The sequence below is a fragment of the Dendrobium catenatum genome, unplaced genomic scaffold (genome assembly GCF_001605985.2).
Source record: "Dendrobium catenatum unplaced genomic scaffold, ASM160598v2 fragScaff_scaffold_716, whole genome shotgun sequence".
NCBI lineage: Eukaryota > Viridiplantae > Streptophyta > Magnoliopsida > Asparagales > Orchidaceae > Dendrobium > Dendrobium catenatum.
This window is the reverse complement of record NW_021319178.1, coordinates 3,342,099-3,358,774: the sequence shown is the minus strand read 5'-3', so window position 1 is coordinate 3,358,774 and position 16,676 is coordinate 3,342,099. Positions and strand designations below refer to the sequence as shown.

Sequence of the window (16,676 nt, the reverse complement as noted above, 5' to 3'; positions counted from 1 at the left end):
ACATTGCCTCGTGAACAAGTAACACTAACTCGAATGTCGTCGACCAAAATGATACACTCGCTATAGCTGTTAGTATATGTTATTGATTCATATCCCCTCGAATCATTATATCAACTTTTCTTATCATTGTCTCTATTTTTATCCCTACTTGTCTCATATCTACTCCTTCTCTTATTGGCATCATATCTTAAGATCACCTCATGTCTGAATGCTAGTACTGTTAAATCAATCTTTCTCAGTCTAACCCACTATACCAACTAAGAAAACTCTTGAATCTATAAAGGTACTAATAGACGTCTCAGCTTTCTGTTTAACCCCTACAAAATTTATAGCACCTTTCTTCAAAAATATGAATAAAGTGAGGAGCATCCCTAGCAAGAGTAATAAACATGGCTTATATTGCATCACATCTTGTATTCACACTCCAACTTGATAAAGCTTCCTACATATATCATCATGTTAAAGGAGGTACAAAGCACAAACTATATCCCGAATACTATAATAAACTCATCCCAAGATATCTCAAAATTTATCTTCCCTTAAAATTTCTCTCTCTGTTATCTAACCCACTATCTCTCAGTCTCTCCTTCAAAGAGGAACACATCCAATGGTATCTTCTTGCTTTTTAGACACTATATGCTATCAAGGATCTTTTTTACCTCAATAATCAATCTTATGTAGCCTGAGATCATATAGCTCCTTTGAATAATATAGGCTTTAATTATGGAATATCTTCAAGCACTTGTCACCCTCATCTTATTTTCTCATAACTAATTTTCTCTCTACATCTCCCATTACTTGTGTCATACTAGTAACCAATTGAATCACACCATTCGATGGCACTAAAGCTAGACTGTGTTGCTCATTTGGCTCTAACAATTCTATTTTGATTATTTACTTGCATAATTTTTTTTAATCTAAATAATTCACATATGCAATCAATTATGTATGCAAAATAATATACCTTAATACTCTACTTATAATCAATTCCTACAACTCTAGTAATAATGAATTCTTTTAACAATATTGCTCTGATACCAAGCTTGTGACGCCCCAAAAGCTTGAAAGAATTATTCTTTTATTTTTAAATATACGACAACTAGAGTTATCTACTTTTTTATCAATATAAATTCTAGCGGAAACAAAACTATTACTCAAAACATCAACCATATAAATATAATATATATATATATATATATATATACACTACTCAAGATATATACAACCATATCACTATTATTTTATCATGAGTATAAAAGAATAACTAACATAATAATAACCTGAATCTTAAGAATCCTCAATCTCACACTCCTGCATTCTTGCCATAATCTAAAATTATTTAATCACATACAATGAGCTCAAAAGTTCAACAAGTAAATAAATCCCATAACTGAACTCAAAGTATGACAAATGAGTAATATGCATGTTAATAATTAAATCATAATAGTAATATTAATATGATTATGAATTTGTACATATATAATAAAACTCACATGTAGTAGATAGTAATAATAAATTCTATAAATCATAAAATAATATAGTGGAAAAACTAATAAACCAGTATGGGTTTCAGATTAATAAAGTAGCTAATGAATCAGCAATATATAATATTAATCAACAAAGAAATCATATAATCAATAAAACTAAAGCCTTAATAAAAATTATCAGAATCATATCAATACATTAAAACCCTAGAATAGCCTATACATGATGTCCAATATGTCACATGCATGTTCACTATATTACATACTTAGTGTGTCATATACTTAGTATCAATGCAGTGAGTCAATAATATCAACTAGTATCAATTTCCGTATCGATAACAATTAATTGGTAGCATGAGCAATAAAATAATATAGTAATAATAAATCTGTGCAATAATAAAAAAATTGTATATTAATAAAAATAATGCTTCAATAATATGTATTTTAGCAGTCACACTAAATAAGAAAGAAGTTATGGTTTAATCGATATTTTTTCCAGTATCATATCATTATGAATACATTGTTAACTAAGAAAATAGAGTCGTCACTTTATGTCAATCGACATAATAATCATCTCTTTTTAACTCTCAATTAGTATCACATGAACTAGTAGAAGATAACAATAAATCATCGTATTTAAAGAAAAATCTGTCGACCCAACATCATGTACAAGTTAATCAATCTTCAGCCAATGTAAATGAATAACTAGTCTTTACTTATCCCCTCACACACATACAAATTATTATCACATAACTACAGCAGTAATAGTGACTAACTATTACTCAATCACATACCCACATTTATTTCTAATGTATTATAGTAAATAATGCATAATTGGGTCAATTTGTATCTTATTTTTCCTAATTCATTCTATGTTAGCCGTTTTTAGGAATTAGGAATGGAATTTAATAAAGCTATGTTAAGTGGCTTAATATATTTATAAATAAATAATAATATAATTATATAATTTAATTAATTTTTAGTATAAAATGTATATAAATTATTTTATGGCTTTAAAAATTATAAAAAATATATCCATAAAATAGCCCAATTTATTTAAAATTTTTTGGTGGAATAAGTTTACAAAATAGATATCTAACGGTCTCAATTCCATACTTATACTAATATGTGTTGATTTTTTAAGGATTTGGACTTATACCCAAAATATATGAAAAAATTAGTGTAATTAAAATATTATAATATATATGCTATGGTGAAGATGGTTTGTGATTTAAACTTATAATGACTCATGAAAAAAAAAATCCATTTCACTATATCAAAATATAGGTTATTGCAATCTATCAATCTTAAAAAATGGTGTTCTTCACATTTTCCTTAACAATTCAAGCACAAAATTGATATAAACCAAATTCATAACATCAAAACTTAAATCAAAACTCATAAAAAATACAATCATATAACTCATTCAATTATGTATGTTATATTATGTCATTCAATCATGCAAATTAAATTTTTATTAGTAAAACTTTTAGGTTATTATTAGTCTTCTAGATACTGTAAGTTATACACACATGACATCACTGGAGTAGGTGCAGTCGATCATGGTGTATTAATGTCCCTCTGACTACCATTGACAACTCTATCATTCACCTTATTTGTTCATCTTTCATTCTATTCTTTAGCTTATCTGGATTATCTTGCACCAAAATTAGTCCTTCATCTAAATTCCCTCTGAGGACAATCTACTATCTTATGTCTTTGTTGTCCATAGCGAAAACATCGCATCGTGAACAACTAGCACTAACTCTAACGTCGTCGACCATAATGAATACACTCGCTATAACTGCCAGTAGATGTTATCGATTTAGATCCCCTCGAATCTTTATATCAACTTTTATTATCACTATCTCTATCTTTATCCCTACTTGCTTCATATTTACTCCTCTTATTGGCATTATATCTTAAGCTCACCTCATGTCTGAATACTAGTACTGTTAAATCAATCTTTATCAGTCTAACCCACTCTACCAACTAAGAAAACTCTTGAATCTATAAAGGTACTAACAGACATCTCAGCTTTCTGTTTAACCCCTACAAAATTTTATAGCACTTTTCTTCAAAAATATGGATCAAGTGAAGAGTATCCCTTGAGTAGTAAACTCAGCTTATATTGCATCAATATCTTGTATCCACACTCTAACTTGATAAAGCTTCCTACATCTATCTTCATGTTAAAGGAGGTACAAAGCACAAACTATATTGCGAATACTACAATAAACTCATCCGAAGAGATCTCAATATTTATCTTCCCTTAAAATTTCCCTCTTTGTTATCCAACCCACTATCTCTCGAACTCTCCTTCAAAGAGGAACACATCCAATGGTATTTTCTTGCTTTTCAGACTCTACATATTGTCAAATATTTTTTTTTACTTGAGTAATCAATCTTTTGTAGCCTGAGATCATGTAGCTCCTTTGAATAATATAGGCTTTAATTATGGAATATATGCAAGTACTTGTCACCCTCATCTTATTTTCTCCTAACTAATTTGCTCTCTACATCTCCCATTACTTGTGCCATACTATGCGCCAATTAAATCACACCATCCGATGGCATTAAAGCTAGATTGTGTTGCTCTTTTGGCTCTAATAAATCTATTTTAATTATTTACTTGCATAATTTTTTTAATCTAAATAATTCACACATGCAGTCAATTATGTATTCAAAATAATAAACATTAATACTCTACTTATAATCAATTCCTACAACTCTAGTAATAATGAATTCATTTAACAATACTGCTCTGATACCAAATTTGTGATGCCCCAGAAGCTTGAAAGAATTATTCTTTTATTTTTAAATATACGACAACTAGAGCTATCTTTTTTTATTATCAATATAAATTCTAGTGTAAACAATATATATATATATATATTCATTTAAAAAAAAAACATGTACACTACTCAAGATCTATACAATTATATCACAATTATTCTGTTCTGAGTACAAAAAAATATTTTTTGTAATAAAAAACAAATTTGATTGAAATGATCCCAAAAACATCAAATTATTGAAATAAAAATAAGATAATGGCTCCTTATAATGAGACAAGAAATTCTCTCGACTGACTAAAATCACTCTACGGCTCAAAATCCTAGGTTTCCATTTCTCTCTCCTCACATTCTTTCTTATTTTTCCTAATTCCTTCTCTAGTAACTAATTTTAGGACTTGGGAATGGAATTAAATAAAGTTATGTTAAGTTGCTTAAGATATTTATAAATAAATAATAATATAATTAATTTTCAATATAAAATTTATATAAATTATTTTGGGGCATTAAAAATTATTTAAAAAATATCCATAAAATAGTTCAATTTATTTAAAAATTTTTGACGAAATCGATTTGCAAAATGGACACCTAAGTACCTAACAGTTCCCAAACCTCCACCTGTACTAACAAGTATCAATTTTGTAAGGATTTAGACAAATGCCCAAAAATTATGAAAACATTAGTGTAATTAAAGCATTACAATATCTATTATATGGTGAAAATGATTTGTGATTTGGAATTTTAACGACACCTGAAAATTTTATTTCATTAGGTCAAAATAAGTGTTATTATAAGAGGTATTTTTATGGGATCATTTATGGTTTGTTTGTTTATTCTCATTTGATGAGAGGAGATTAGAGGCCAATAAATCAATTATAAATCTTTATATTGATGTCAGGAGTTTGAGTTAGTGTGAAACTAGTGAAACGACCTTATTAGTGATGATGTGCGCATTAATATTGTTAGTAATGGCAGGTAACAAAGTCGACGAACATCAGGTTTTGTGTCAATGACATAAAATGACATTCATCAGCCTTATAGGCGATGATGAGTACCAACATTGGTGGTGATTGTGGGCGATAAAATGACATGCATTAATTTTTGTGTTAACATATTACCTCTGTATTAGAGATGATGGCATTTCATCGAGAAAGTCAACATGAGATAATAGTTGAGCGATAGTGATCGGGAGATTATAGTTAGGCAATGATGATCAGAAGATCAAAGTTGCTTCGATTGCCAGGAGAATGTTGTGAATGCGGAGGGAAATAATTGAAGGAATGGCTACAATTTTTAATGCTTAAGACATCTCCTAATATAATATTATTACTATTCCACTAAAGCTCCACTCACTACCATGTATTCTCTTACAACCGCATGGTAGTTTGATAATAACGGCTGAGAGATGAAAGTTTGGCAAGGATAGTTACTGGTGGTGATTTTTGACTTTGAATGTCAGGCAGAGCTTTAGAGTTCTTTAAATCTCTTAACTTTTTAAAATTGAGTCCAAGTCCATGCTCCCCCACTCCACCTTCATATGGAGAATGTGAGTCAATTTATAGTTTTCTGAAACGACATTTTAATAAATTTAGCTGAAATCTCAAAAACATCCATTAGATGACTTATATTAATTTTCTTGATCATAGATGTCTCTCAGCACTAGAGTGTTTTAATGGCCTAAAAATTGAGTTTTATTGGATTCATTGAACTCCTTTCATCTAAACACTCATTTTAACTATAAGCATATAAGATTTATAAATTGTTTGATTCTTTAATTAGTGTCATACAATTTTCAATCACGCTTCAATTCATTGATATGAACTCAATGAACTAAAATTGGAGTTCAAATAGTTCTAAATTTAAATAAAATTTTTTTCTAAATACTAGATCAAAATTTAGATATCAATTTTCTTTTGCATACACAATAAAAAAAAAATTTGTTCTTCAACACATTGAATTTGGAGGTTGAAGTCTTACTTCACGGCTAATAGTAATCAATGGAATCGTAGAAAAGTGTTATTTTACTTGTAATCCTATTAAGTTGCGAGTATTTCATAGAATTGTCCTCCTCTGCCCGCTCGCCATCGAAGGAAGGCTCGGCGTCGCCTCCACCCAAAGCAGGCTCCGCGAATATGCCCTCCGCGTGCAGTATTTCTCACGTTACTTACCTTTCGAAACCCTAACCCTAACTTCGGCCGCATCACCGCCCAAATATCTTTCGATACCGATCCGATCGAAGTATTGGAATCCTGCTATTCTCTGCTAATCTGCGTCTGTCGAAGGTGGCTCAATGGAGGATCGACCATGGTCCCTCCTCCTACTTTGCTTCTTGATTCCTTTTTCTATAGCCTCCATCTGCAAGGAGAACACCACCCTCGCCGGCTTCAGTTCCGACCTCGCCATGGTTCAGCACCAGCTCCGCGGCGTCGTCCGCATCCTCGACGGCTGCTCGTTCTCCGTCAGCCAATTCGACATGCTACCTGGATCTGATCGTGTGCGGTGGTGGGGCGCCTCTGGCGACTCCTTCCACAACCTCACCTCCGGCTTCGAGATCTCCGACATGAATCTCAACCACACCTATCGCAATGAGTCATTTACCGTACGCCTGCTCCCCGACGTCACCTGGGACCAGATGTCCGTTCTCGCCGTGTGGGACGAGCCTACAGCCTCCGATTTCGGTCACCTCTTACTCGGTTCAAACCACTCTGATTTACTCGCACCGATTCCTGATCCTTCCCCTGCTCCCTCGCCGATCTCTGATCAATTTGATGCTCCACCAATAAGCAGGAGACCCGCCTACAGCCAACCCACGATGTTCGATAATTGCCTGGCTTTGTCGCCTAGTTACCGTCTCAGATGGACACTTCTTCCGGAATCCAACTCTATTGCCATTGGCCTTGAAGCTGCCATTGGCACGCAGTACTACATGGCATTCGGGTGGGCGGATCCTGGCGCAGCATCCCCTACCATGATGCATGCTGATGTTGTTGTAGCTGGGTTTAGTGAGGAGGGAATTCCTTTTGCAGAGGACTATTTCATCACTGAGTACAGTGAGTGTCTTCTTAACAAGGATGGGAAGGTTGAGGGTGTCTGCCCAGACACCATCTATGAGGGCTCGGATCCTGTTGGATTGGTAAACAACACCAAATTGGTCTACGGGCACCGGCGGGATGGCATTGCTTTTGTGAGGTATGAGCGTTCCATTGTTTCAAAGGATGAGAAGTATGACGTTCATGTGAACAAAACTGATAATATGACCGTGATTTGGGCTCTGGGTCTGATCAGACCACCAGATACTCTCCGTCCTTACTACCTTCCCCAGAATCATGGCGGTCCAAAGTTCACCACTTATGGCTTCTTTACCCTTAATTTGTCAAAGGAGGTCAATCAATGCGCTGGGCCATTGGATGCAGAGGACAAGGATGACCAGGATCTGATCATTTCTGATGGGAAGACGCCGCTGATTGTGACATCAGGCCCTGCACTACACTACCCTAATCCTCCAAACCCAGCAAAAGTGATTTACATCAACAAGAAGGAGGCTCCTCATCTAAGAGTAGAAAGGGGTGTTCCAGTAACATTTTCAATACAAGGCGGTCATGATTTGGCGCTTTACATTACATCAGATCCTATTGGGGGCAACGCAACTTCTCGTAACGTGTCGGAGACCATCTATGCTGGCGGAGTTGACGCCGAAGGTGTTCCAGCCAGTCCAAAGGAGTTAATCTGGGCTCCTGACAGGAATACTCCAGACCAAGTTTATTACCAGTCATTTTTTGAGCAGAAAATGGGCTGGAAAGTTCAGGTGGTTGATGGTGGACTATCTGATATGTACAACAACAGTGTTTTGCTGGATGATCAGCAGGTAACATTGTTTTGGACTCTATCTCCTGATTCCATAACTATTGCAGCTCGAGGTGAGAAAAAAAGTAGTTACCTTGCAATTGGGTTTGGGAGTGGGATGATCAACAGCTATGCATATATTGGTTGGATAGACGATTTTGGGATAGGGCACGTTAATACCTACTGGATTGATGGAAAAGATGCATCAAGTGTTCGTCCAACTTCCGAGAACATATCCAATGTGAGATGCAGATCAGAAAATGGCATCATAACTTTTGAATTTACTCGACCTCTCAATCCTTCTTGTAATGGAAGGGTTGAGTGTAAGAATATTATTGATCCAACTACGCCATTAAAAGTAATATGGGCTATGGGTGCTCGATGGTCTGCAGACCACTTAAGTGAGAAGAACATGCATTCTGTAACTAGCAGGAAGCCAGTGCGTGTCTTGCTTCTTCGCGGTTCAGCAGAGGCAGAGCAGGATTTGCGCCCTGTTCTTGCTGTTCATGGCTTCATGATGTTTATTGCTTGGGGCATCTTACTCCCAGGAGGGATATTGGCTGCAAGGTACTTAAAACATGTTAAAGGTGACAGTTGGTATCAGATTCACGTCTACCTACAGTACTCAGGCATAGCTATAGTCTTGCTTGGTGTTCTCTTTGCTGCAGCTGAACTGCGTGGGTTTTATATCGGTTCCGCACATGTCAAATTTGGGGTTTCCGCCATTGTTTTGGCTTGTATACAACCAGTAAATGCGTATTTGAGGCCTAAGAGGCCAGCTAATGGAGAGGCTCCCTCGCCAAGGAGGGTCATTTGGGAATTCTTTCATGCCATTACTGGTAGGTTTGCGATTCTTGCTGGAATTGTGGCTCTCTTTACTGGGATGAAGCATCTTGGAAACAGATACGACAGTGAGAATGTTGAGGGGCTTACATGGGCCTTGATAATATGGTTTCTTCTTGTTTCTCTTCTTGTTTTGTATCTCGAGTATCTGGAAGTACAACGGAGGAGAAAAGAGAAGAACTCTTTAAGAGGTAATTGGGTTTTGGGTAATGATGATGATGAAGAAGAAGATTCGGTGGACCTATTGCATCGCAAGAGAACATCCACCGCGCCAGAATATGTGTCGTCCACGAGAATGGAAGTACAACTTGAACCAATTAGATGATAGGCTGTGTATTTTATTCTATACATTTTATATACACCACAAATGCTTCAGCTGCAGGAATTTTGTTTATAGAGGAAGCCTGACAGATTACGATTCTGCCGGTAGAAAGGTTATCGGCACTGTAATATCTCCCCTTATCACAGCCATGCAGGTATTTTTAGCTGATTCATAGTAGTTTCATTCTTCATCATGGCATTACCTTTATGCCTTTGTTTTGCTATAGATCATGATATGGTTATGAGTTTTTCATAAACGATATGGTAGTTGGCTTAGTTTTCAGTTACCAATGGATAGGATTCTTTTGCAATTCACAGAGGATAGATAGCCAGTATTTGTAGGTCCAAATTCTGAATGCAGTTGTTGGGCATAATTTTTTTTTTAATTCATGGTTATTTCTTCTAGGTTTGAACTATATGCCAGTTTTTTGAAAATTTAGTACCGATCTGTAAATTTTCTAGAATTTGTTGAAGAAATATTGTTTTTAATTAATCTGGATGCTTTCTGTTATTCGATTTGTCATCTTTAAAGAGTAGATTTAGGCTTCGTTTGGGACGGTTTTCTTATTACTTCTTAAACCAGTTTTTTAATAAAAATATTTAATTTATATACTAAAAAATTGTTTTAAGAAGCAGTAAGAAAGCCATCCCAAACGAAGCCTTAGGCTTGATTAGTGACAGCTTTTATCTTGTTTTCTGAATTAGCTTTCAAGTAAAAACAATTTTGAATTAGAAATTTTTATGTCAAAAAATTGCTTTAAAAAATAAAAAGAAAGCTGTCCCAAATGAAGCCTGATTGGATTGGAAATATTGCTTCTTTTTTTTTCACCTCCTGTGATTCTTATTCACTTGCTGTTCTGTTTTTCTTTGTACTTAAGAGGTCTTCAACACCTAAAACATTTTGAACAAACCTATTGAAGAGTATGTATGCTACGTGAGGATTGCTTGAATCTTATATTGTGGACTATACTTTCTGAAGTTCCTAAAGTCGAATTAGCTATTTGGTAGGTAGACCTGCTGTCCTGTGAACAGGAAACTTCCTCCCAATAGAAAGTTATGATGGGGCCATCACTTTGTTAATAAGAAATGGATTCCTGTTTGCTAAATGCCACCTTCTTAGCCAGAACCACGATGGACTAAGTTGTCAAAAGGATTACATCCTCTGCATTTGTAGTGGCAACTGTACATCACATTCCACTTTGGACGGCTTTGGACAGTTGAGTTTAATCTAGAACTCTTGTGTTTGGGATGACTGTAGTTTTGTATAAAAGTAGTTGTGAAGTTGTTTTGGAAAGAGTAACTTGGCTGCTCTGATTTAAAAAAAAAAATTTTCCATTATAGAAATTTCTAGAAGCAGCAAAAGAGGAATAGTCCAGTAAAATTATAGTTGATATCTGGAAAATAAAGCAGCGAAAAAGTTTTCCCAAATAGATCCTTATTCCTTAGTCTCTGCGTCCCTTTAATGATACTTTTGTTAGCTTTAATTTATGTTAACCAAGGCTTTGTTTGGGATAACTTTCTTACTCTTTCATAAAGCAGTTTTTTAGTACATAATTTTTATTTTTTGAACTAAAAAATTATTTTAAGAAACAGTAAGAAAGTCATTCCAAACGAATCCAAAAGTTCTCTTGGGAGCACCTCATGTTTGTGGCAATAAATTTTATATTTGGCTCCTTCGTTAAGTTAATGGTCTGAGTTTGAATGGGAAATGAGACGAAAACAAACGTTATCCCTTTTGATGATCCTTAGCTGCTTAAGAAACTTCAACTCCAAATTCAGCTAGGATCAAATGGTCATCCAAACTATCATTAGATTTGAAATAGGGAGCTTACAGAATTACTGATTTGAAGAGTGGAAGCTTAGTAGTGATGAAGATGAGAACATTTGTAGAGCAAAGAGCAGAAAACGATCCAGGGGCTTTAGAAGGCATTGGATGCATTGCTTTAAGTGAATGTTTGTGGCACCTTAAGCGTTTAAATTGGAAGAGGACTCTTCCCATTGGGCTGTCAGGAATAAAGAGCTATAAATCGTTCTACTTGAAGATCATTTCTCTATGTGAAGCTTAAACAATGTTTATATATTCCCATAATTTGTTCTAACTTTTAATAAGGTAATTTATTAAGGAGCTGTTTGGTTGCCTGGAAAAAGAATGCAATGCAAAAAAAAATGCAATGTAAACTGAATACTTTGAAGTTGTTTGGATGTGTAAAAGGAATGAGAGACTTAAATTTTTTTTGTTTGGTTTGAAGTAAAGTAAATGCAATGTAAAATGGAAAATGGTTGTGCCTGAGGTGGATGACGACCGACGTTGGATGGTGGTAGCAGGCGTTGGTTGTGGTGGTCAGAGGCAGTGGGGCAGTGGCAGATGGTGTACGGTGGCGGTGGAGACAATGGCTGCTGGCGGTGGTCAAGCAAGCTTTAGAGCAATGTAAATGGTTCTCCCTCAAAACTGGCGAGAATGATTTACCTCAAAAATGAACCAGAAAGGGATACCAAACATCCCCCAAGGGAATTCACCTATGTATCATAAAATTATTATATATTTACATATCTAATGCTCAAATATTTATATTTATATATCATTTTAATATTTAAATCACAACAAAATATATGTATAAAATTATATTTGTTCTTTTAAATGAATTAATATTAGTAATATTTTTGAACTCAAACATTATTATTATTATTATTATTATGATGCAAGAGTGGTCAAAGACTTAGCGGCTTGGTTACAGGTGGAATGTATTGAACGCGTCACATTTTGGAGGAAAAAATATAGAAGTGATTCATTATATTCTTATTATTTTTAACCATCTCATTTGATTTGCTTCGTTATCAGTCCAGCTCGACAATAAACTCCTTCTAAGGCTTGGTTTGGTTTTTTGAACTTCTCCGTTTCAAAAAAAACATCATTAGAGGAAATGGAGTTTTTAAACGGAAAAAGTTAAAATATCGCTTCTCAAAACAGTAAGAAAATGGAGTTTTGGAAAAAGCGTGCGGCACATTCAAACGGCAAAAAAATAAAATTTGTTGTTTTGAAACCAAAAAAGCACAGGGAACGAGCAAACAAACCAAGCCTAAGTATTGATGATAACGGCAAGCGTTGGAGCACTTCTTTCTTAATTCCAGCTCGAGTATTTTGATTTGGGCTCAGATCATGTTGCAGTCAACTAGAAAATGATAGGTTAAATATTTTATTTTTTATTATTATTATTTAACAAAGCTTAACTCATTTTGGTTTGTTGGTTGGGAGTTTTTACTTTCAATTAAGATGTCTTGAGTTAGAACTTTATGTATGTGATGTGTGTGTCGTAAGGCCTCGTTTGGGATGACATTCTAGATGTTTCTTAAAACAACTTCTTAATATAAAAATTAAATTTTTTGAGCTAGAATGCAATTTTAAGACACAGTAAAAAAGTCATCCCAAACGAAGATTTAATATTCCCATCTAATAGTTAATGCTAATAATATATAAATTAAGTTCTTAATGTTTGAAGGAAACTATGGCTCAGTGGTTGAAAATTTTATTGTTTTAGGTTTTGTTTGGGACAGTTCTCTCTCTATTTTTTAGAATAATTTTTTAACTTAAAATTATATAAGCATTTCTTGTTGCATTTCATACATTAAACTGCATTTCAACAAAGCATGAAACTTTAACTATTAACACTATAAATTAATACGAGTTTGCTCTTAAAATATAATACCATACGTAGGAGAGTGGGCCGACGGGCTTTATTTTAAAGTTGATTTTTTGTTATCCCGATTGTAGCCTGTAACTGATGATCGATTATACTAACGGATAGAGAGTGATGTCTCTTTATTGATTTAATCAAAGCCACATGCAATAATAGCTGATTAATTGATAAATGATAATTATAATATATATGACTGATGACCAACCGAGAAACAGTTAGAGTTAAAGATGATGAAAAAGTAATATTAAAGTTGAATATCCTACCTTGCTGAAACATATAATAAAGCTCTCAAAAACTTAAACAACAAGTCTACCCATCTTTTATGAGACCGGGATCAAAGTTTTAAAGTGCCTAAGTGATTGATGTATTTCAAATATAGGCTAATTTAAGTCCAATGTGCATTAGATATGTTCGAGCTACTACTTCCTAGTATCCAAATTAGATTTAGGCTTCAGGACATAAACTCTAAAATTTAAAGCTTAACATAGGACCAATAGAGGCATTTATGAATCATTTCAGAATCTCAAAATGCCCCCTACCTCTCGTCCTTCGACTTCCAAATTAAAGTGCTCAAATTTGATCTAATACCATTTAAATTTTTCAACATCTCTCCTTTTATATCACTTTTTGAAAAATTCAAATAAAGTTATGTAATTATTCTAATCGAGAGTATTTGTAGAAAGTCTAACCTTCTTACGATATAATTAACTACAAAGGCTTGACTTTGTAGGAGATCTCGAAGACTCTACATAAATTAGACCCCATAATAGGATGGGAAAAAATTATTCTTAAAAAAAAAATTAAAATCAAAGACAATCATTATCATCATATTCAAATCGTTAACAATAAATGATATTTTCTATCCTTGGAAAGGTATATCATTTATCGTTACGATTTCGATTATGAAATTAATGATAATACATCTAGATTATCGTAACTAAAAATGTGATTAAACATTATTTTGACCCTTTGGGATCATATGTTGTTTCATCTTGAATTTAACTACGAAAGTCAGCATGACCCCATTATATTCAACTCCCGAGATGATGTGTCATTCATAATGACATATCCGGCTTCAAAATTAAATATTCTAAAGTATACTTCTAAATTTTCTCAAAAACATAATTACACTTGATTACACACTCCCATAAAGTTTCAAACACTTCATCATTTGGCATCACCAATAACATCGACGAGCACCATCTCTTACTTCAAAATTTTGATGCTTATTTTTTATACTAATTCTTACTCCTAATGTTAGCACCAAAATTTATATTGAGTTTCTTGTTCTCTAATCTCCTTGATCCTCTCGTCAAGGAGAATAACAAAACATCAACCGAAGATCTATTGAAGAAAATAACTCCTATCCCACACATCGCTTTTCCAACCCCGCCATGAAATTCATTTTGTACATCTTTTGTCTGTTATATTATATCAATAACTTTCCTAATTACAAGAAAAGGCATCATTTGTAGTCGATAAAAAACACTAGTATAATCACTTTAACTAGTCCATGACACATGGCTTTTCCCTTATAGAGATTTTCTACTACGTGGGATCGGTTACATTAATTATTTTTCTCCATTGTATCCGATTAAGAGTAAAATTCTTATTTAGATCTAATAAAATATTATGGTTGATTTATTTTCTTCATAATATCTTTGCGTTAAACATATTTTGTTTTACATCTTCGACTTTATCTTTAACAACTTCTTTCCTGTTTTTTAAAACAGCTTTTTTGTACAATTTTTTTCATATAAAAAATTTGTTTACTAAAAAGTTATTTTTAGAAAACAGTAGAAATCCTCTTCCAAACGAAGCCTTGTGCAATTAAAATTGAAACAAAAACATGTATTACAACGGGGCAATTGCTTTTCAAATTGGTATATCAACAAGATTTACAACATCAATATGATTATTTACCTAATTTGACATAACTATTATACTTACTCATAAACATATCATCCAACTACCTACTTTTTTTTAACAAAAAAAAAAGTACAGAAGGCAATGTAGCTAGTGACACAGAAAATAAAAGAAAAAAATAATAAGAACTCAATCTGAATGACTCAGTTATATGCTGAGGCTCCCAGCTTCCTCGAAGTCAAGTACATACCCTCCAATTTGGTGAAGATAAACGCGAAAAAATCAAGGCAGCCGATCAGCCAAACCAACTTAGCAAGAAACGAACACCAAAGGTTACCATTAGCCATGACGACGAAGAAACGAGCCCCAGCCACATCATAGCCCAGCGAATCCACTACCAATAAAACTAGATTGAATCACCACAAAACCAGCCAGAGAAGAGGGCCAAAAAATCAAGAAAACTACCTACCCCGTCTACCCCTCCCACGAGACCTCCCACGAGATCCAATAGAGACAACCGGGCAGTCACGAACCAATTACCAACTACCTACTTATCATGATGTGAAATGTATGGTTTTGATGTGTAATTCATAAAAGAAAGAAAAGATTCCAAGGAAAAGAAAATAAAATTCATTACAATATAAGTTGAATTAATGGCATTACAAGTAAACTAATATGTCATATGCCTTAGCAAAATCTTCAATTTCCCAAAAAATAGACATAAATATAAAGCAATTAACCTCTAGAATTTAAAAAACGTCATTCAGGCTTCGTTTGTTTTTTTGTGCTTTTATAAAAGACAGTTTTAAAAAATATTAGTTCAGAAAATGGAGTTTTCTAACGGAAAAGCACATATAAAAACCTTTCTCAAAACTGCAGAAAAATGAAAAAAATGAGTTATTGAAAACGTGATTTGACGAACCAAACAACACAAAAAAAATCCTCCGTTTCCAAACGAAAAAGGCAAAATAACGCTCAAACAAACAAAGCCTCAAGAGCTAGAAGAATGGAGTTTGTCTGTGTTGGCATAAAAGAACATGAGCCCATGAAGAAGAGAAGAGAGGAAGCTCGGTCTCGACTGATGAGATTGAGAGATCGAGAGAGATAGAGAGAGAGAATATAAATTAGCAATGAATGCAAAATTGACAGGGAGAGACATAGGCAATGGGATTGGCAGGGAGAAATGGGGAGATGCTAAGACATGAAGCAAAAAAGGAGGATGAAGAAGGGCATCACTCTAACAATATGATTAGATTAAAACTCAAAAGTAAAACATTTCTTATGGTGAAACTAATAGTCATCGATCAAAACCTCCCATCATGCCTAACCAATCACAATTAAATAGAATCACCAATATGACAAATAACTTACTAAAATTTTATTAGGTACGACTTTTAAATTGCTTTATAAACAGCATTTTAGTACAAAAATTAAACTAAAATTTTTTGAACTAAAAATTCCTTCAAAAAACAGTAAAAAAGCCGTTCAAAACAAAGCCTAAATCATCTTCATAAAAAACTCAATAATAGTAATGTTCATACTCATTGTATGAACTTCCTTTTTACACATAGGCAAGAACAAATCATTTGATATACTAATCATGATAAGTTGTTACTCTCTTTGGATCCACAAGGTCTAATCGAAATCTTATATATATATATATATATATATATATATATATATATATATGTGTGTGTGTGTGTGTGTGTGTGTTGCAGACTAGAGTATACGCGGCGATAGAGTTAAAAAAATTTTGTCTCAGCGTTGTACGGATATCTAGCACACAAACAGGAGAGAAATAACACCAGAATTTTTATGTGGAAAACCCTGAA

General features: G+C 33.7%; 1 protein-coding gene across 1 annotated transcript; it reads left to right on the top strand.

The window, feature by feature from the left end:
• The first annotated feature begins 6,312 nt into the window (after positions 1-6,312).
• On the top strand, positions 6,313-9,570 carry LOC110096739 (cytochrome b561, DM13 and DOMON domain-containing protein At5g54830). The gene has a single exon (XM_020822805.2). It carries the CDS (start codon positions 6,567-6,569, stop codon positions 9,285-9,287), a length of 2,721 nt encoding a protein of 906 aa, XP_020678464.1. The 5' UTR covers positions 6,313-6,566; the 3' UTR covers positions 9,288-9,570.
• The last annotated feature ends 7,106 nt before the right edge of the window (positions 9,571-16,676 follow it).